At 38.4% G+C, this 23,619-nt stretch overlaps 1 protein-coding gene across 1 annotated transcript in view; it reads right to left on the reverse strand.

Moving 5' to 3' along the window:
- mcf2l2 (MCF.2 cell line derived transforming sequence-like 2) overlaps positions 1-23,619 on the reverse strand; it is a 273,896-nt gene that overhangs the window by 177,408 nt on the left and 72,869 nt on the right. Inside the window, 6 exon segments of the mRNA XM_041204959.1 lie at positions 1,572-1,660; positions 2,563-2,666; positions 15,323-15,500; positions 20,113-20,304; positions 20,397-20,588; positions 22,242-22,361. Coding sequence (XP_041060893.1) covers positions 1,572-1,660; positions 2,563-2,666; positions 15,323-15,500; positions 20,113-20,304; positions 20,397-20,588; positions 22,242-22,361 — 875 coding nt within the window.

Raw genomic sequence — 23,619 nt, forward strand, 5'->3', positions numbered from 1 at the left:
TCCTTATAGCCTTGGACAAATGATTAAAAACTCATTTTGTCTTGGATAATTTAAATTTTCTTTTATAGTGAAACCTGTGATTAAGGACATGAGTTTGGGTGGCCTTTATTTGCAGGAGTCATTCTCAAATTGGCAGTTGTCTGTACAGTAACCTGGATAAACCAAATATCCTGGGATTGTGTTCTCCTGCAGTGTTCCTTTTTTACTCTTCTCTGGTATTGTGCCTAATTCTGCAGCTCTACCAGTATATGTGATTTTAGTTCACTGGGTTTTCCAGCTCAATGTCACCCTGGGGTTCTTTTCCACAGCAGGAGGGATGTTCTGCCACTTTGGCATTTTGCACCGAGTGATGTGGATACTGTAGGGACAGTGTGCCTAGGAGATCCCAGCTAAATTGTGGGGGGCATTTAGGTCCTGGCAAATGCTGTCTGGGACGCTCTTCCCACTGTGTACTGCAGCTGCTAATGTCTGACATGCTGGGTGGTAAGAAAGGGGGCTGTTAGCAGCTTACTTGAACCTGACATACCAGTGGAAATGGATTGCCAATTCTGGAGCCATTCCTAGGAGTTTGATCTCATTTATGTTCTGATCGTGCCTTCTACAAATGTTATTGGGTATTACTGGATTTGCCGCCTTTTATTGGATGTGTCCCTGTATAGTAGTTGAGAATCTTTTTTGATTTTTTGCATCAGCAGTTGTGAGAGAAAAGCCAAAAGGCTACCTGTGAACCATTTTCTCCATTTATTTCCTGCTGCCTGCCCCAAATCGCCATTCCTACCCCCGATGACCCTCTTGTTTTGTCCCCCACCCCCAATCACTACTTCGCAATTTCCCCCTCTGCCGTACCTTGTCCTTCATAACTTGAGTCCTTATTCCTGATTTCTCTCCAACTGGCACTTCTGGGCTTTTGTGGAATGGAGTTCTTTACCCAGGAACAGAGAAACAATTCTATCCCTGGGATACAGCTGGCAAAGCATTCAATCCCAAAAAGCACAGTTTTTGTCTCACTATAGATGTTGGGTTTTAAAAAAAAAAGGTTTTCTTCACCCTACGTGCCTTGTGCTTACCTGCAAGCCCTGTCGTTTTAAGTTGCGAACAGACTTAGTGCATTAAAAGCTGTTGATATTTCATAATTTGGATGTCATGGTTTCAAGGTGTAGCTTCTATCTAAAAAGCTTGTAAGTTGTTTGGGACTATCAGTGTCTGTACAGTTTCACTATATACTGATGTACCCATTCAGCCCTTTTTCTCTTATTTAAAGCATTAATAACAGACACCATATAATTTATAACTTCATGACAATTATTTTGTCGCCTAAACCCATTAAGAATAGTAATGACATGTTATCATCCTCCTTTATAGCCAGTTAAGAGTTTTAAGGTAGTTCTTTCCCTAAACCAGATTCTACTCATTTTAACCTAAAAATATTCAGGAAAGGTTGAGATCTCCATTTAAATGTTTCACCTACAATATGGGTGGACAGAATATTTTTGGCAAATGCAAAGTATAATTGTGTGCAGCGCACATTGACTTCCTGCACAGGCCTGAAGAAATTTGAATAGTTATCTTACCTCCTCCTCGTTGACAAGTTCTCTTCACTTTCAGCTGTTACTTGGACATGACTGGATCCCCCCTGACTGGCTTCATGCATCACTTCAATCTAAAACAGACAGGGTAGGAAAGGGAAGCCATGTAACTACACAGGGCATTCCTTACAAAGGTCACTGATGCAGCAAAGGATTTGACTCTGGTTGAGTGCAATAAATGCATAACTATCATGCAAAATATATATTAAACTAAATTTAATACTGCTTTTACTGGAAATAATTTAGAAATGTTTGTCCAGGTCAGGCAGACCAAATCTCAGGCCAGATTGTATTTTTGTACAATTCAAAAAGTTTTCCTTTCATGATAATCCTGAGACCATCAGAATCACTGCCCCTTTTTTTTTTGCCGGCTACAGTTTTTCACTTGATGTTCTGAATGTTGGTTAGTGCTGTATATTAAGAGTTACGTACTGATCTATTCCCTGACACCCTCCTCATCCAAAGTTTTTTTGTGTTAGACCATGCCACTGAAGCAAATGTAAATTCACTTTAAAAACAAAGTGAAAGCCTACATATATATCACCATCATCTTCATTAAACGTTAGGCAAGTTTGAGATCACTGTTTTTTCTGGAGATTTGAACAATTTCCTGCTTGAGTAATATGGATGTGTTGCCTCAATTTACTTCCTTAAGCCGTTCCCCTGGAGCTCAAAACTGACTTTGAAGGTAGAGTAGTAACATAATAGCAAAGTTAAATTTAAGGTAAGTGCTAGGCATTAAGGCCTGCTGTTATTTTATTAAATCATTGTTAGCTCTGATCAGTTACAAACTGCTGCTTCCTCTCAAGTGAAAATGATTCTGAAAAATAAATTATGTTCAAATAAATATTTGAATCTATAATGCTTTACTTGAAACTGTTTGTTTTATCACATGCTCTTATGCATGTTTGTGTGTGTAAACACTGCTATAACATTGGAGTTCAACCATTACAAACACTAACAGGTACTTCCTTACCTTTAAGTTACCTTTTGGTTTCTTCATATTTCTTTTCTTTGCTAAATCTGTTTCTGTAAGTGGCTTTGAATTGCTAATGTTATCTAAACTTCTTCGGCTGGGAGCTGTGAAATAATAAACAAAAGTTAGTTAAAGGGGAATAATATGCCCCACTGCAAACAATTTAATCAGAAGCACTTTGTGTACTGTAATTTTAAAAAAATTATGACCCTTGAACAGGGCAGCTGTATTGATTAAATCAGATTTGACTATTTATAAATTAGCACATAATAGATGTAAACGAACAAAATATAGACCAATACTTTGCAGACTGCTGCATATTGTATTTTATAACAACCAGAACCCAACACTCCACCAAAACTTTGTCTGAAATCATCTGGTACGTTGTTTCAGAGAAAATTATAAATTTAGCAGATTTGTCATTCGCCTTCAGTAGTTCAGTTAAAGATTTCAAGCCAGAGATGACTGGTCCATCTAGCATATGTTTCCACAATACAGTAGTCCCTTGGTACATTTGTATTAACCCTGAATCCCATATATTGAAGAGCTCCTGTCTTAATTTTTGTTTGAGTTAATTAAAGTTTCTTATACCACTCCTGTGCCAATAATGGCCCAGATCTTGAGGTCAGTTATGAAGTGATGGTGCTCATTGCTGACTGAAGAAAGCTGCCCACAAAGAGCTAGCAAGCTCTGTGGTATAGTTTTCGCCTTTCCCAATGTTATGTTAATTCTGGTGCTAGCTATAGGGGATCTCTGGCTTCCAGTAACAGAGGTTATCAAGCAGGCTATACAGCTAATCTCCACCAGCAAACCAGGAAGTTTTATCATGCAATTTAAAGCTCTCTTTAATTTTAGAAATTGAATTAAAAATTGGGAGGTACACATGGACCAGAAGCTGAAATAGAAAACTTTTTTAGAGTTTTAATTTTTTTCTAATATGGACTGGAGAGCCACAATTTGTATCTATAACCCCTTTAATAATCCAAAACAAAAACAGAATTACCTGGAAAAACTCAGCAGGTCTGGCAGCATCGGCGAAGAAAAGAGTTGACGTTTCGAGTCCTCATGACCCAAGGGTCATGAGGACTCGAAATGTCAACTCTTTGCTTCTCCGCCAATGCTGCCAGACCTGCTGAGTTTTTCCAGGTAATTCTGTTTTTGTTTTGGATTTCCAGCATCCGCAATTTTTTGTTGTTACCCCTTTAATAATACTAAACCACATGAAATATTAGGGCAGAGAAGCAAAAGCTTGGTCAAAGAGGTAGGTCTTAAGCTCTGCCTCTAAAGTAAGGTAAAGAGGCAGAGAAGTTTTAGGTGGGAATTTTTGGCCTAGGCAGCTGACGGCTCCAATGATGGATTGATTAAAATTTTGGTGTTCAAAAGGCTGCAGATAAGAGGGTTGCAAAGATCAAAGATTACAGATAGGGGGAAAGGGCAGACCATGGATGGAATTTTAAAACTGAGATGTAATTTATTTGGAAGCCAGTGAAAGCGAGCACAGGTGTGATGGGTAAAAGCATTTGGTGTGAGTTAGAGCATGTGCAGCATAGTTTTGGATGAGCTCAAGTTTACGGAGTGCAAAGTGTTGGAGGGTGGCCAGGAGTTTTAGAATAGTCAATTCTGGAATTAACAAAGGCATTGATGAAGCTTTCGGTAGCTGAAGTGCTGGGCTGAGGTGGGGTGGAGATGGGTAATGTTTCAAAGATAGGAAATAAGCAATCTTAGTAAAGACATAGATATTTGGTTAAAGGCTCAACATGCTCCAGAAATGTATAATTGTTTTTTAGGGCCTGAGGTTGTTCAATAATAATGTTGTTGAATTAGGTCAAATTGTATTTTTAAACAAGGCTCAACCCCTCTTCCAGGGTTTTTATAGTAGGAATAGTGTATAAAAGTTGAATCTGATGTCAGTTCCCTGACTTTAAAAAAAAAAGTACATATGTACAAACTTCACAAGTGGAGGAGCAGTCATTCACTGATGGCAAATTTGGGGATTCTGCATTTAACTGCACAGGCTTTATTTATACATGGAGAGTGGAGTTGTGGTGGAAGATCAACTGTGATCTTGTTGAATGATGGAGGAGACTTCACAAGGAATGAGTGTTTATAGTGCAGAAGGAGGCTATGTGGCGCATCGAATCTGGCTCTCTAAAGCGTATTCTACCTAGTCCCACTCCCTGCCTGATCCCTGTAACCTCGCACGTTCTTTATTTTCAGATAGCAATGCAATTCCCTATTGAATACCTCGATTGAACCTGCCTCCATCACCACCTTAGGAAGTTTCTTCCAGACTCCAACCATCCTCTGGGCGAAAAACATTTTTCTCATCACAATTACTCCTTATGCCAATTATTTTGAATCTGTGCCCTCTACTTCTTCATTCTTTCTTGACTGGAAACCGTTTCTCACTATTTACCTTGGTCTGTACCCCTCAGGATCTTAAATACATCTAACAAGTCTCACCTCAGCCACCTTTTCTCCAAGGAAAACAGTCCCAACCTCTCCAATCTATCCTCATGGCTACTGTTCTTTTTCCCTGCAATCATTCTTGTGAATCTCCTCTGTACCCTCTCCAATGCCTGCACATCCTTCAAGTATGGAGCCCAGAACTGGCCGCAGTATTCCAGATGAGGCCTAACTAGTGTCTTATACAAGTTCAACATGACCTCCTTAATCTTGTACTCTCTGCCCATATTAATAAAGCCTGAGATACTATGTGCTTTATTTACTGCTCTCAATATGCCCTGACATCTTCAAGGAGTTAGTGACACATACACTGAGGTCCTTCTGTTCCTGCACCTCCTTTTGAGTTTCTCCTTTTATTTTATACTGTCTCCATATTCTTCTTGCCAAAATAAATCATCTCACATTTCTCTTCAATGAACTTCATCTGCCACTTGTCTGCCCAATCCACCAGCATGTATTTTAGTTCACAACTATCCTCATCACAGTTAACAATGTTTCCAATCTTTGTATCATTTGCAAATTTTGAAATCATCCCCTGAACACCACCGTCTAGGTCAATAATATATATCAGGAAGAGTAAGGGTCCCAACACTGACCCCTGGGGAACTCCACTACAAACCTTCTCCAATCTGGAAAAACATCCATTTATCATTACTCTGTTTCCTGTCACTCGATCAATTTTTCTTTTTTTTATTGAGGTCAAGTTGCCTACACTTGATCTATTTCTTATCATATTTTCTCCTCCAATAACTGACATGGGAGATCAAAACTGCATCAAGTATTTCAGATTTGAGCTCACAAGGAGCAAGTGCAATTTTAAAAAGACCTCTCTGGATCTATGTCGTATCCCTTATTGTGCACCCCAACATTCTGCTTGCTTTAACAGCCTGCACGCATTGTGCTGATTGTTTTAGTCACCTGCCCAGTAAAATGAAAGATCGTTCTCTTGTTCCGATATCTCAAATACATTTCAAAATATGTGCAGTTACATTGCTCGGTGTAATCTTTGGCTGCGAACTAGTGGGAAATTATTGAGAAGTAGTTATAATGGAGGAATTTAATGATCCGAATATAGACTGGCAAAATGGTAGTGTAAAAGACAGAGAGGGGTAAGAGTTCTGTTACAAAAGTATCATTTTCATCCTATTTTTCTGATTTGTTGTAAAGTAGATTTATGGGTGAGTGTAGATGGTTCTGTTTGTATAATTTCATTACATTTGCAGTCAGACTGCAAGCTTGAAATTATCAAAAGAAGCTAGGTGTACATGAGTAAACATGGATGCTGTCTTAGCATACAAAGTGTGAAGGGAATTTGCATTTTTAGATAAGTGAAGGGATTGTTTGGATTTCAAAGGGATCTTAATCTTTTTACAACTAGCCAGATAAGCAAGGCTAAGGAGTGTGTTTATTTTTCCCAAAGGTTACTGACAATTTTGGCAACATGATAGATTTTATATTATGGGAAGGTACAGTTCCAAAGACATATGGAACAATGGAATTTACATATTAAAGAGAGAGTAACATATATAAAGGAGAATGAAAGTCTATGTTAAGCACCATGTAAGATCTAACAGGTTTGTGTGAAACAGCCTTGAAGAAGCGTCCAGCCATTTTGTGCATGTCTATTATACCCAGTAACTAAAGTTGGAGAAAGATACTTGAAATTCCACTATCAAGTGGGTACTGTTAACTTGCTAGTCTTTTAAAAAATCTAAGATCTATTTTGGACTGTTGCCTTAAGGGGGGGGGGTGTGTATCTGGGAGTCAGGTTAATTAGGAATTTTAGGATTTGTTATAGTATTAAGTAATTGTAGTCTTATGTACATGCTTGAAATCTTTTATTTTGTTAATTAATATTTTAGTTTAATTTTTTTAAATCTCTAAAGGTCTTGGTGGACTCACTACTTCTGAAATCAGTGCACATAGCTTCTCGTAATAAATACAAATTGTAAAACCATCATGATAGCATAGCCAAGTTCCCCTTGTGGATTTGATCCACCTGGCACATATCATGTGCCACGTCAGATCCTACAGTATGTTCTGAAAAATTTTCTACAACAGTATGTTCCCAGTCCAACAAGAAAGGAGGATTGCTAGACCTGGTTCTTAGGAATGAGGTGGGCTAAGTGGATCTAATGTCAGCAGGAGAATATTTAGGTGATAATGGTTATTGTATCATAAGGTTTAGGTTGAATATGGAATGGACAAAGATCATTCCAGAGTAAGAATAATTAACTGGGGGAAAGTGAACATCAATGGGATAAGAAAAAAATCTAGCCCAGATTCATTATATTTATTCATGGGATGTGTGTGTCACTGGCTAGGCCAGCATTTATTGCCCATTCCTAACTGCCCTTGGGAAGGTGGGGATGAGCTGCCACCTTGAGCCACTACAGTCCATGTGGTGTAGGTACACCCACAGTTCTGTTAGGGAGGGAGTTCCAGGATTTTGATCCAGTGAAAGTGAAGGAACAGTGGTATATTTCCAAATCAAGGTGGTGAGTGGCTTCCAGGTGATGGTATTCCCATGTGTCTGCTGCCCTCGTCCTTCTAGATGGTAGCAGTCATGGGTTTGGAAGGTGCTGTCTAAGGAGGCTTGGTGAGTTCCTGTAGTGCATCTTGTAGATGGTACATGATGCTGCCACTGTGTGTTGGTGGTGGAGGGAGTGAATGTTTGTGGATGGAGTGCCAATCAAGTAGGTTGCTTTGTCCTGGATGGTATGAAGCTTCTTGTGTAGTTGGAGCTGCACTCATCCAGGCAAATGGAGTGTGTTCCATCACATTCCTGACTTGTGTCTGTTAGATGGTGGATAGGCTTTGGGGAGTCAGTTACTCAAATTAATTGGAGCCAAAGGTTGGCAGGAAGAACAGTGGCTGGACAATGGGCCACCTTCAAAGAAGAGAGAGTTCATGCACAGTCAAGTTATATTCCCTCAACAGGGATGGGTATGTCAAACAAATCCAGAGCTCCCTGGATGACTGTTATGGCACAGCCAATGATCAATTCTGAGCTGTTCAAATCCCAAAGGGAAACTTGAAACAACTGCCACAACTTGTTTTGCAACTTGTATAAATTTTGAGATGCGTGCCTTTAATTTGGTAGTAATAAGACCACCAAGTCTTATAGGTTTTTACAAAACTAGATTAAGCATTTGCTATTAAGAGAAATGGTTTTAAGCACATACATATGTCTACAAATTACTACTATAATAACTTCTAAATCCCCTACTTAATCTGACTTCCAGTTACACTTTCATTAAGGCAACAGTAAGACACAGATTTTAACAGACCCAGGCAAAGAAACATGATAACCTGACAATCCAATTCAAAGTGAGTTTCTTTAACTTCAATTTTTTGTAGACAGCAGCTTGAGGCATAGATGCTGAAGGCTTTTCACACTTGTTAGGTCTTAAGATGCCTACCCTTACACACAGCCTCCATTCCTTTATACATATTTTCCCCGTTTAATGCAAGTATACGTTGTTTCACTGTCTTTGGACTTTACCTTTCCAATCATAAAAATTTAGATAGTACCCATTTTACCAGTAATCTTTGGGAAAAATAAACAGTTTCTGAACTTCACCTGGCTAGGTGACACATTTCACCCCTCCTTTCAAATCAATCTAGTCTGGTTTATTTAAAAGTGCAAATGTTCTTTTACACCTAAATTTACCTACTTAAAATTTCAAACCGAGCTCATCTCCTAAAACATCAAAGCCTTAAGACCAGCTGCCTTTAATCCAATTAAATCTCATCCACAAACACACACACACCACTATTTTACAATAAATTCTAGTAACATTATATCTTCCTGATAAAGACAAAAGAGATAGAGATTAAGATAAAGAAGAAAAAGTGTGCTTATGACAGGTATCAGGTAGAAAATATAATTGAGAACCAGGCTGAATATAGAAGGTTCCTAAGAGGTGAAAGAGAAAATAAGAGAAGCAAAGAGGGAGTATGAAAAGAGACTGGCAGCCAACAAAAAAGGGAATCCTAAAGTCTTCTATAGGCATTTATATAGTAAAAGGAGGAGTAGGGCCAATTCAGGTCCAAAAAAGGGACTCGCACATGAGGCAGAGGGCATGGCTGAGGTATTAAATGAATTCTTTGCATCTGTCTTTACCAAAGAAGAAGGTGCTACCCAGACCATGGTGAAAGAGAAGGTAATTCAGACACTAGAAGGGTTTAATATTGATAAGGATGTGGTATTGGATAGGCTGTATGTGCTTCAAGTTGATATCATTAAATAGTGTTTCAAGAATTAATACATGATCTACAACATAGGCACAAAAATCTAGCAGGAAAATTGATCTAACCATAGCTGATCAGAGAAGTTAAGGATGGCATTAGATTAAAGAAAGAGGCTTGTAAAGCTGCTTTAAAAAATAGTAAGCCTCAGGATTGGGAGCATTTTAGAATTCAGCAAAGGAGAACTAAGAAACTGATAAAGAAAGAGAAAATAGAATATGTGGGTAAAATAGCAAGAAACATGACAATGGACTAAAATTTTCTATAGGTATGTATAAAGGAAAAGATTATCAAAGAAAAATGTGGGGGAATAAGGAAATGGCAGAGATATAAACAAATACTCTGCCTATCTTCATGGAGCAGGATACAAAAAAGCACCCTGAGAACCAAGAGACTAGTGAGATTAAGGACCTGAAAGAAATTAGTATTAGTAAAAAAGTAATACTGGAGAAATTAATGGACTAAAAGTTAACAAATCCCCTGGACCTGATGATCTATATCCCAGTGTTGAAAGAGGTGGCTGTAGAGATAGTAAATGTGTTGGTGGTCATTTTCCAAAATTATATAGATTCTGGAACAGTTCCTGGAGTTTGGAAGGTTGTAAATGTAACCCCACTATTTAAGAAAGACAAGAGAGAGAAAATGGGGAACTATAGACCTGTTAGCTTGACATCAGTAGTAGGGAAAATGCTAGAAACTATTAGATGTGATAACTGGGCACTTAGCAAATACTTGGGCAGAGTCAACATAGATTTATGAAAGGGAAATCATGTTTGACAAACCTGTTGGAATTTTTTGAGGATGTAACTATCAGAATAGATAAGGGATGTGGCATATTTGGATTTTCAGAAGGCTTTTGATAAGGTCCCCCTCAAGGGGTTAGTAAGCAAAATTAGAGCACAAGGGACTGGGGTAATGTATTGGCATGGATTGAGGATTGGTTAACAGACAGACAATAGTAGGAATAAATGGATTATTCTCAGGATGGGAGGCTGTGACTAGTGGGGTACCACGAGGATCAGTGCTTGGGCCCTAACTATTCACAACCTATAATCATGGATTTGGATAAGGTGACCAAATATATTATTGTCAAGTTTGTTGATGACACAAAACTTGATGAGGATGTGAGGAGGATTCAAAGAGACTTATTCAAGCTGAGTGTGCAAGAACAAGGCAGAACAAGGCAGATGGAATATAATGAAGAAGAATTGAAGTTATTCACTTTGGTAGTGAAAGCAGAAGTGCAGAGCATTTCTTAAGTGGTGAGAAATTGGGAAGTGTTGACATCCAAAGGGAGTTTCGTGTTTATGAATCACAAAGCAAATATGCAAGTTCAAAAAGCAATTAAGAAGGAAAATGGTATGTTAGAGGATTATTGCAAGAGGATTTGAGTACAGGTTTAAGGAAGTCTTGCTGCAGTTGTATAGAACCTTGGTGAGACCTTCAGTACTGTGTACAGTTTTGGTCTCCTTACCTAAGGAAGGTTATATTTGTCATAGAGTGCGATGAAGATTCACCAGACTGATTCGTGGGATGGCAGAATTGTCCTATGAGGAGAGATTGGAGACACCGGTATTTTCTGGGATTTCGAAGAATGAGAGGTGATCTCAATGAAGCATACCAAATCCTTACAGCACTCAATAGAGTGCAGAAAGGATGTTTCTACTGGCTGAGGGGAGGAGGGGGTGGTCTAGAAAGAGGGGACAGTCTCAGAATAAGAGGTAGGCCATTTAGGACAGATAAGGAGGAATTTCTTTAGCCAGAGGGTGGTAAATCTTTGGATTTCTTTACCACAGCAGGATGTGGAGGCTCAGTCATTGAGTATATTCAAGGTGGAGATTGATAGGTTTCTTGAAATTAAAGCTTTCAAGGGATATGCAGGAAAAAGGCATTAAAGTAGATCAGCCATGATCCAAATGAATATTGGAGCAGGCTTGAGGGGCCAAATGGTCTACTCCTGCTCCTATGTTCCTATAAGGGACCAGATGAGATGTCTCTAAGGATGCTGAACAAGTGAGTGTGGAAATTGTAGAGGCACTGGCCGTAATTTTTCAGTTTCCCTTAGACGAAGGGGTGGTGCCAGAGGACTGTTCAAAAAATGGTGTAAAGATAAGCCCAGCAACTACAGTCCAGCCAGTTTAACTTCAGTGGTGGAGAAACTCATAGAAACTATCATCCAAAACAAAATTAATAGTCACGTGGACAAATGTGGGTTAATTAAAGGAAGCCAGCATAGATTTCTTAAAGGAAAATAGTGTTTAACTAAATTGCTGGAGTTTTTTTGAGATATTGGAGAAGGTTGATGAGAGCAATGCTGTTAATGTGGCCGGTGTACATAGACTTCCAAAAGGCATTTGATACAGTGCCACACAACAGACTTGTGGGCAAAGTCATAGCTCATGGAATAAGAGGGACTATCTCAGGGATAAATTCTTGTTGCATCTTTAACACCACCCCTTTGATCTTATTCCACTTTCCCTTTTGGATAGGAGCTGTAAAATGAAATTGTGGATGATTTATTGTTTATTTTAACAACTGTTGCATTCAGGATAACTCCTTTTCTCTTCTTTAAAATAACAATTTAGTGCCATGGAATTTGTTAGGTTTACCTGAGAGGGCAGATGGGGCCTTGGTTTAGTGTCTCAATCAAAAGACAACATCTCTGACAATGCCACACTCCTTCTGTACTTAACTGGAGCATCAGCTTGGATTTTTGTGCTCAAATCTCTGGAGGGGGACTTGAATTTACAATCTGACTCAGATGTGAGTGCTACCACATGACTGACATACCAGACACAAGGTGCTGCTTTGAGATAAGCACTCATTACCTATTCATACTCATCACAAAATATCAGTTTTATTTGTGCATCACAGGTAAGGCAGTTTCTGTGGAGTGAACAGACAAACCATTTTGAGAATAGGCCTCTCCTCAGAACTGGAAGATAATACAGATGTACAGAATTTACAGAACAGAATAAGGGGAATGGAAAAAAGAATGTAAACACCAATACAGGAAAATAGACAATGACCTGTGAAGTGCGTAGATAGAGAACAGGCGGTAGTTAGGTGTTAGTTAAATGGCAAAAGTTGGATTTAGATGGAGACAATATCAGCATAATGAGAAATGGAGACAATATAAGCATAATGAGAAATCAAAGAAGTAAAAGACATATGAGAGTGTGTGAATTGCTGCAGAAATGTTAACTGGTGCGTAGAAAGGAAGAGGAAAAAACATAGAGCAGATTCCAGCAAGCCATAAGTACGGTTAAAGAAGAATGCCAATCAACACCAAGGAACACCAGGATAATGTCTATAAACTATCAGATTATCACCCAAATCCAATCCTGGGTGAACAGAGATGTTCTTCCATTAAACACTAGGAAAACTGAAGTTATCACCTTTGGTATCTGCCACAAGCTCTGATTCCATCCCTCTCCCTGGTAACTGTCTGTGGCTGAACCAGATTGCTTGCAACTATGTTATTACATTTGACCCTGAGATGAGCTTTCAACAACATATCCACATTGTCACTACCACTGCTTATTTCCACCACCACAACATTACCCATTGATGCCTCTGTTACCTCCAGGCTTAACTATTCCAATGCAGTTCTTGATGGCATCTCACATTCTATCCTCCGTAAAGTTCAGGTCATCCAGAACTCTGCTGCCCACGCCCGAACTTGCACCAAATATAATTCACCCATCACCCTGTGACCACTAACCTACACTGACCCCCTGTTAAAAGACACCTTGATTTTTTAACACACTCATCCTTGTTTTCAGATCACTTCATGGCCTCATCACTCCCTATCTTCTTGAGCATCCCAATTGCAAATGTTCCACCAGTGGTGGCCATGACTTCAGATGTCTAGGCCCTAAGCTTTGGAATTTCATCCCTAAACCTCTCTGTGTCTCTACATCGTTTTCCTCCTTTAAGATGCCCCTTAAAACCTTCCTCTTAGACCAAGGTTTTGATTGCCAGCCCTAATATCTCCTTTTATGGCTTGGTGTTATATTTTGTTTTATAATGCCTCTGTAGAATGCATTGGGATATTTTACATTAAAGGTGCTAGTCAGGGGCAGGCAACAGCAACTCATCCATCCCATGTTGCGAGCACTTTCTGCTATGGAGAAAATGAGTGCTATAATTTGGGTCTGAAGTTGTTAAAGTCAAGAACAAAGTGTCTAATAGACAAGGTCCAAGTTTCTTTAGCCTGCTTTGGCCTTTAATGGAACAATGTAGAACACTTGTTCAGTTTCTTTTTAAATGGTGTTCATCTGCGATATCTCCCATTTCTGAGGAAGGGTCTACACCATAAAACATTTGCCCGTTTCCCTCCTCAGATCCTGCCAGACCTGCTGGGTTTTCAGTTTTCTGTTTTGCAATATTGTGCTTTTTCTTTGGTTGTATTTATGTAGGCTCTCGCTGTTTCTACTAAAATAAGATAATTCCACAATTCATTTTCTGACACTTCAGACTTTGCTCTGTAACTCATGTAACTCTGTAACCTTGGACTTTGAACTGATTAATAAGCAGGTACAAAGATAATCGTTGAAGCACAGGAAGCATGTATTAATTAGATTCTTGTATTTAAAAAAATAATTAGACAAGTGAATGGTAAAAATGCAATTTGATTCAGCTTCTTGCTTTCTTCTTTCAACATTGATTTTGCCATAATTCAAGTAGTATGGAATTGCCATTTCAGAACCAATAAATAAATAAATCCTGGAACATGCATATATCATCCAAATAAAGACTTCTACTTTGAGCCAGGAAGTAAAGCCTCTATTTAAAAAAAAAATCTCTCAATGGATTGCAAACCTTAAAATATTCCCAATAGTTCAATATCAGAAACATCTGTAATGTTTGTATATTTGAATTTAGAAAATTGAAGTAAATGACAGTTAACAAAATAACTATTTTGCATCCAGCTGTTTGTGCTTAGGGCAGTGTGAAGTAAGCTATTACCTATTGTCATGGTAAATAATAACTTTGTTTAATCTGAGAGCTGTGTGAAATTAGAGATTGGATCAACTGTGAACATCTGTTCTGGTAAAATAACTTTGTCAAGTTGAAATTGTTAACAGATTAAATTCTGTATTATTGACAAAAAGATAAGATTCATACATTGTGCTTAGCATCCACAACAACTGAATCTGATTTCAAGATGAACCACCAGGAATTTGTAGCCACAGCTATTATGTGCCAAAACAAAATCCAGCTGGATATTTAGGCTATTTACATTATGCTTTTTTTTGTTTTTCATACAGTACTCAGGATAAGAATGGACTTTAGGTATAGTAGACTTCCACTTTCATTAAAGATTGAGAAAGAAAGGGACCAAGACAGGACCTCAACTATGATAGCTAAATAAGAGTGCATTAGTTTTAGCATAGTGAAACACACAGAAAAATTCTGATGTACTAATGTGCCTCAGTGCTGAAAAATAACTGGTGACAATTCCTTACTTCAGCAAAGATAATGGAATATTGCTTTTTCATGTTAGAATATAATGGTAGTATGTATGAGTATCTAAAATTAAGTTTATATTAGGATTCATGCTAAACATAATGTTTTGTCCAAAATATATTTTAGAACAGAGGCTATGGTAAAGTTGAAGATTATATTTTAATCCAGTAGTCCAGATAAAGTTTTAATAAAAAGTTCTTGCGTTTGCTTTTGAAAGGCATCCGTTTGATGAGGCTGCAATGAGTTACAAGATAATTGGCTAGTCATCATCTAACATTGCAGAGCCATAAAACATAAGTGAGGAAATGAAAGGTTAGATGGCTTGAAGTAAAATCTATTACTATTTATTTACTGGAGAACGATTGTGTGTTTAGTATAGACGATATGATGTCTATAGGATGTAATAGAGATCAGCCACTTCACTTGAATTTCATTTCTCGGTGGGGTAGTGAGAATCTGATGTCAAAATCTATAAAGCTAATAAAACAATTATTCAGTTCACCCTATTTTGAACTCTAATTTCATTTTGCAAAGTTTTCTGAGCAATGAGAGAGGATTTTCTGTCACTTACTGAGGACAGGTGCCCTGACTGGTTTTGGCGAAGAGCGTTTTGGAGATGACTCAGGACGTGGAGCCACAGGTTGAACTGGTCGAGTCTGTTTGGCTGCTAACTTCTTTAAACTAGCTTGACGTTTTTCAAACATTTCTTGGACATTTTCAAGCTTCTGAAGGATTGTCTGTATGTTTGCCTGGAACAGGAATAAAAGCAGTATTAAGCTAATTTTTTTTTTTGCTTTTGTGTCACCAATTTTATGCTCTCCACACCTTGGCTTCTTTTCTCCACATTTCTGATTCCAATCTCCACCTCAATTGCCTTTGCTTTCTTCTCCCTGCTTCCACATTGCTTACAACTGCAACCAGCTTCTCATCCTCCATTCACCATACCACCGCTGCAGCTGTTGCTCTGCTGAACCACTTTTATCTTTAGCACTCATGACCTTATTTCCAATAAAATTTCATTGTCTCCTATTAGATTGGTCCTTTTGGTGCAACCTCAGCATTTGTCTCTTTGAGCCCAAGGGATACAACCTTGAGCATAATTGGTACAGCTATCCAATGCTATCCAATCTTTCTGGACTATATCAAGTTCAGCTGAGCCTTTCTCCTCTGTGCCAATTCTAGCTATTACTCTAGAATTTTCTGAGAGGGCATGCATGCCATAAAGATACTATATAAATGCAAGTTGTTTTTTTTTTAACTCCTTGCTCAAGTATTTTGCAATGGGCCTTGAATAACTTTCAGAACCTCATTTGAGTTTCACACGTGATTTTTAACAGCTAATGTCAGCATGCAATTCAACTTTTGGCCCAAAATACATCTACAGGAGGCAACACTCGCTCATTTTTCCCACTTCCTAATCATTATGGCATGGATTCTCAGTGGTTGAATTGATTGGTCAGCTGTAGCTTTGAAACATGGGATGTTGTCTCGGTTACAAGGCACAGTATACTGTATAGATGGGAGCAGAAAGTTAGAAAGGGGCATAGACAGAAGTATGAGGCACAATACAGCAAATGGAGTTCAATGTGAGGAAGTGTGATGTAATCCACTTTGAATGAAGAAGAAATATTGGAATATTTTCTTAATGGTGAAAGACTAGGATCTGTGGTGGAGCAAAGGGATATGTAGGTCCATGTGCACTGATAACTAAAAGTTAGTACGCATATTTACAAAGACTGATGGAATGTTGATTTTTATCTCAAGGGATTTGGAATACAAAAAAGAGGAAATGATGTTTCAGTTGCACAGAGCCTTGTTACCCATTACTGAACTCAGTCCAATAGGTCTCCTGGAACAGAGACCAAAATTGTACACAGTACTCCATACGGAATCTCACATGAACAGAGTATTATGTTCACTTAGAAAATGGAAGCTTTAGTTATACACCCCAATATCTTTTAATGCTTTCTTGACTGCTTGTAAATACTGGTCCCAATGCTTGAACCAAACAAATGTTTATCTTCTTCCAGTTTCCTCATTTTGGCCCCTCCACCCTTCAATCCAGCTCAACAACATGCATAAAAGTTTATCAAACAAACAAATCAATGAATTTAATTCATGCCATATGTCTGACTTGCGACCCTTGGAGGATATTTTTCATAGCTCTACAACTGTGATATATGAAGAAAAATTTTGTTTACAATTTATATTTTAAATAAGTGAGTCATGGTCAGCGATAAGATCAGATAAATATTTCCACTTAGGAGACTGATCAAAACCCATTTGTGACTGCTACTTTTGAGCGATCATGGCAGAGCTTCTCTTCCTGTGCCATAGGCTATTGGATCACATGGGCACAGCGAATACTAGGAAATTAACTAGGAAGGGATATGTAATAAACTTGTACCGGATAGGTTAGAAACAGTAGACTTTATTTACCGAGTTCCTGATGAAGCTACATGCTTACACCAAGATCAAGGCTAGAAAGCTCCACCCTTAAGATTACCCATGCACAGTGGATGCCCATGCAGTCTTCAGCAATGGAAGAAGAAAATGAGATAGGAAGGTTGGCAACAACCCCCACGCATCTCATTAGCATGATTCCACTTAACCTCTTACACTGCATGTTAAAGAAGCATGAGTCAGAAGAGGGATATTTAATATTCACTTAGAAGAGGGCAGTTCCAACAACATTCTTGGACTACAAACAGCCTGGAGAGAATGAATAAAAGATTTACAACCAGAACTGTGAAGTTATACCTATCGGGAAAAGATGAATAGGCTGGGTCTCTTTTCTCTTAACAAGGGAAGGCTGAAGGGTGACCTCAGGGTGACCAATCATCCTGGATTTTCTGGGACCATTCTGTATTTAAATCCTGTGTCCCATGTCGTTTCCTGCCAGCACCCTGTTTGTCCCATAATTTTATGCTTCTATATTTTTGCCCATGTATAGTATGTCTTTGCATACGTGCAGTCTTCCTGGTGCCCTTTCTTGCAGGTTCAGCAGCACCTATCAACCCCCCCTTAATTCATTACCCAACAGTTGGTCACCCTGGGTGACCTATTAGAGGGCTTTAAATTTATGAGAGGTTTTGATAGAGTAGACAAAGAGTGTTTCCACTTGTGGGAAAGAGCAAACCCAGAGGTCATCAATATAAGATAGTCATCGAGAAATCAAGCAGGAAACTCAGATGAAATTTTTTTACCCAGAGAGTGGTAATAATGTAGAACTCGCTGCCACAGGGTTTGGTTGAGGCAAATAATATGGATAACTTAAGAGAAGCTCGATATGCATTTGAGACAGAAGGGAACACAGGGTTTTGCTGATAGAATTAGATAAAGGATATGATGAGGCTTTAATGGAGCATAAATGGTGGCATGGACTTGTTGGGCTGAAAGCCCTGTTTCTGTGCTGTGTATATTATGTAATCCTATGTATTGATCTATCCATCAAATGACCCAGATCTCTTTCCCGTTCTATTATCTCAAGCAGCTAATATCAAGAATGTGGATTATATCTTTATAGCTAAGCTTATTTCTTTCCTGTTCTATTAGCTCAAGCAGCTAATATCAAGAATGTGGATTATATCTTTATAGCTAAGCTTATCTCTTTCCTGTTCTATTATCTCAAGCAGCTAATATCAAGAATGTGGATTGTATCTTTATAGCTAAGCTTATCTCTTTAAACTTATCAATGTTGAATTTCACCTGACAATTCTCTATTCATTGCTTGGCAATTCCATTGAATGAAGATATTCAAACCCTTATTAGTTCTGTCGAAGGGTCATGAGGACTCAAAACGTCAACTCTTTTCTTCTCCACCGATGCTGCCAGACCTGCTGAGTTTTTCCAGGTAATTCTGTTTTTGTTTTGGATTTCCAGCATCTGCAGTTTTTTTATTTTTATATTCAAACCCTTGTTTATTCTATGCTTTCTTACCCTATCTAACAAGCCTTCATGTGATGTTTCCAGCCTGCTCTCTCCCTTATAATGCTACCTAATTCTGGGCATCTCTCCCCTTCTTTCAGTGGTGCGAATGGTCACAAAATAGTGACTTAGAAATTCTGCCACTTCCTTGTCCAGAACCACCTCTCTTTCATTCTCACAATATTCCTCATTGCCAATGGTAAACAATATAATATCCCTCTGCTGCCTTCTCTTGCTCTTTAGTTACAGAACACTTGATTATTACTTTTACATTTTTCACTACATTACATTCTTGATCTCTTTAAGTGCTTATCACTTGCTTAGAATATTGCTGCTTGATTCTGAAGTTATCACAATCCTCCCCTTCTCTGTATTTCACAATTTCATAGATTATTTATTTCTCTCTCCCAAATGCCTTTTCTGACTTTTTTTGTCCTTCATGTCAATTTTGCTCTTTTGTTCACAACTTGTTTCTAGAATAAAGTGCCCCCGCGATGTGACCAAAATTCTTTAAAGCAATTCCATTTCCCCCTACACCCTTCACATTCCTTTTGTAAGCATTTTTTTTCTCAAAGTCTGTTCTCTTCAAATGCAGTTTCTTGATAGGTTTTTATCTATTCTATCCTTATTTCAGCCATAAAAGGGGCACTATGTCTACTAAACTGCAGATGTTCCCTTATTCCAATAAAGCTCATTGTTCACCTCATTAATTAGGAATAAATGCAATACTTCCCTCCCAATTATGAGAGGACCGGCTGCTTAAGAAAAGATTGTTTAATTCCTTAATAAATCCCAAATTATATACAGATTATTCTAATTGCATATCCAAATCCATTGTTGAGAGATTACTCCCATGGTTACAATTGAACTTCAGCACTACAATCTTTTTTTTTTAAATGACCACCCGCAGCAGAACGTTCACCCGCCTTTTCATTGTGATCTCGACCCTATGACTGCAGTTTCTCCCTTTCAATTTTCCAGATCAATCCAAGAAAATTCAATATAAATCTCTAAGTGTCCCCCTCAAAGAATCAAGCTCACTTCTCTAAACCAAATCCTCCAGTTATAACTGCAATCACCATTCACACTATTAAATGAAAACTGGGAGGTTAAGAGTAATGCCAATCCTTTTCAACTATTCAACTTTCCAAGAGTTCTAATAATGATGGTTACTGCTGAAAGGAACTATATATAATTTATATATATTTGTAATAAGTTTACAATAAAACAAATAAAATACTTTATATGTTTGGATTGTATTGAGCTTTATATCCTCAAAAATATATAAAATCAAATAACCCAGGGTTAGTTACAGGCACGTTTATAAAAATACTTGTATTTTCTTTTATGTTAAACTACTTTGTTCATTAACAGATGACTCTGGAAAACTTAACACCATAATATTGAGTTATTCAGCCCATATTCCTAGCTCACCTTAACTTCTGAAGTAAGAAACAGTTCAAATTGTTTATAAAACTCTTTAGGATTGGTAAGTTTGTGGTCTTTGGCGGTTTCAAGGAACTTCTCAATATCTTGGAGTGCAGCTTCAGCTCCTTCTTGTGATTGGCACTTATCCACTGCTTGGGATGCTAGGAGATAGATCCCTGTTTCGCACCATTCTTTGGCCTTAAAGAACAAAGTAAAATCATTAAAAATAGAATATCAATAAAGTTATTTGTTTTGTGACAAATTATTAAAGATTATAATGGATTAATTACACTGTCCAGTTGCTTATGGACCTCAAGAGATTTTCCAAGCACATCATGTTTTTTCTTCATTTCATTGGTAAAATCATCACATATACGCCTGAGTTCATTACATTTCGGTCGGATGGAATCAATGGCATAGTGGTTGTTTTGGATAAGTTGGTCTCCATGCACAGCTAACAATTGTGCCTTTTCTAATGATTCCTGTAAAAAAGATGGAAAGATATGTGACAATGAAATATCAAAGTGGTAACCATATGAGCTGGCCAATCAATTTGTTTGAACAGATCATCAGTAAAGCAAGCATACATTATAAACCTTGAAATGCTGTTGTGAATATTAGAGGACTAAAATTAATTTATTTGTAAGGCAATATCGTGCATGTTATTTTACTGCTAAATTAGAGGAGTTCAAAAACAATGCCCCTCAAATTCTGACATAGTGGGGTTCCTCCTAATGTTTTTGGTTTCCTTGCCAATACAGCCTGTATTTCTAACTTTCACGATGATAGAAATCTCTCTTTAGAATGTCATGTTAAATGCTTTAGATATTTGTTGTGATGAAGGTAATTTAGTTTAATTTTTTTATTCATTCATGGGATATGGGCTTCACTGGCTTGGGCCAGCATTTATTGCCCATCCCTAGTTGCCCTTGAGAAGGTGGTGGTGAGCTGCCTTCTTGAATTGCTGCAGTCCATGTGGTGTAGGCACACCCACAGTGCTGTTAGGGAGGAAGTTCCAGGATTTTGACCCAGCAACAGTAAAGGAATGGCAATATATTTCCAACTCAAGATAGTGAGTGACTTGGAGGGGGACCTCCAGGCATTGGCGTTCCCATCTATCTGCTGCCCTTGTCCTTCTAGATGGTAGTGGTCATAGGTTTGGAAGGTGCTGTTGAAGGAGCCTTGGTGAGTTCCTGCAGTGCATCTTGTAGATGGTACACACTGCTGCCACTGTGCGTTGGTGGTGGAGGGAGTGAATATTTGTGGATGGGGTGCCAGTCAAGCAGGTTGCTTTGTCCTGGACGGTGTCAAGGTTCTTGAGTGTTATGGGAGCTGCACTCATCCAAGCAACTGGGGAGTATTCCATTACACTCCTAACTTGTGCCTTGTAGATGGTGGACAGGTTTTGATTTTCACAATCACTGATAAAAGTATCCATATTTGTTATATTGGAAGTAAGAACACATTGGGCATCATTTTCCAAAATGCACTGGCAGCGAGTGAGGTTTCCCCTGTCCAGGCATAATTGGAAAATTGACTCCTTCAATTAAATGTGCCAACTTCCAATCTGCTTCTACTTTTTAAACAGTCAAATTAGATATTTGAATGTAATGGCAAGGGATGAACTGGTGCCTTGTCAGTGGCACTTTCAGTTTGCATCACAATGCAGTATTTACAAAAATCTAATGGCAGTCAATCAGTGCTCTAAACATTCTTCCTGTTACCAAGTTGTCAAGACTTTAACTTTGCTCCCTAATGTGAAAGAAATTTCAAATCTAAGAAATTTACTAAAGGTACATGAGAGCATTACTGGTCTTTGATATAGCATCGCAAAGTACCATTGTTTGTAATTAATGTTTTTAGCAAGCTTGGAAAATCATACAGCCTCAGGAAATTAGGCTAGCTAAACCCATTTATGCAATTCTGGACTGATAGCAGAGGCCATAAGTGATTGAAACACAAATTAAGCATATTTGCAACCTAGAACAGATGGACGCCTAAATAATCATTTAGTGACTTAACTGGGTAAGTTTAAATGACTTGCTCCACTTTGTTACGGGATTACAGGACTTTGCAAGAGTAAGTGTGGAGTAGAAAGTTTGTTGAGGCCTGAATGGTATTTTAGTAAAATTTACCTGTGCTCTCTCTTCTTGCAATTGGAGTTCTTTTAGAAGGCGTTCCACACAGGCTACACTGTCTCCAATGTCAGTGAATGCAGCCTGTGTTTCCATTAGACAATCCAGAGTAACTTTCACCTGAGAATAAATAACAAGCAGTAAATATTTGCAGCCCTTAATTTCAATGTTAGTATAACATCTAGAAATTCAAATTGAATATTTGCCTGAATCTCAACAGCCTAGGCAAGAATTTGGATCTTCAAATAATCTCTGGCTGGTTCTTATTGGATTCTGACAACATATGATTAGTATTCAGACGACATATGGTTAGTTAAGGTAAGCACTCCTCAAGTTTTATACAACGTAACTTGAGCTATAGTACTAAAAGTCAGGGAATAAAATAAAATCTGTAGGTTAAAGGTTGGAATTTTACAGATCTAGATTCTCTAATGTGTTGCAACAAAAACACCATGGGCAGAATTTTACATTCGGCATGCGGGTGAATGCCTGACACGCTGGAACGTCAGGCATGTGCCCCAATGTCATCGTGAAATCACACGATATTTCGTTCGGTGTGCATGCAGAGTCGGCTGATAATTGAAAGGCCTTTAAAGCCATTAACTAGGTAATTAATCTTAATTTTACGCTGCGAAAAGACCAAGTGGCCTTTATGTTTTTTAGGAAACTTCATCCATGAGCGGGATGAGGTTTCCTAAAGCTATTACAAATTAAATAAAAACTTTCCTTTGAAATTAAAAACATGTCCCATCTCATGTGACACAGTCACATGAGTTGGGACATGTTTCATTGAATTTTTATTGTATTTAACTTTTTTTAGGAAGCGCTTCACTCTCCGAGGCAGCTCTGTGCCTCAGGTCAGGGAGATTGAAATGCTCTTTCATGCGCATGCGCAAACTGCACCCTAGGCCCAGCTCTCCCTCCTACCCCCGCCCCACAGGTAGCGCTCAGCACTACAGCTCGTGATCCACACAGGGTGGGCTTTAATTGGCCCCACCCACGTGAAATCGCAGTGTGTAACCGGCGGCGGGCAGCTCTGCAACTGCCCCTGCCCTCTCCCGCCGATCCCGCCCAATGAATGGAAAGTCCTGGCCCATGACACATATGAGGTTGGGAAATACTAACTGCATATAACTCCACAAATTTTTTCCAATATTGGATTTATATTCCAAGCTATTGGATCATCTTATACTTGCTCATGATATAAAGAACTTGCATTTATATAAATACTTTATTCACCACATCCTAAAGTGATACATAGCCAATAAAGTTGTTTTTGCGTTCTGAGGAAACATGGCAGCCAATTTTCTCTCAACAAGGTACCATGAACAGCAGTGAGAATAATGTTTTGGTGATAAAAGTTCTAGAGTAAATGTTG

This window comes from Carcharodon carcharias, chromosome 2 (assembly GCF_017639515.1).
Source record: "Carcharodon carcharias isolate sCarCar2 chromosome 2, sCarCar2.pri, whole genome shotgun sequence".
In the NCBI taxonomy this organism is placed as follows: Eukaryota; Metazoa; Chordata; class Chondrichthyes; order Lamniformes; family Lamnidae; genus Carcharodon; species Carcharodon carcharias.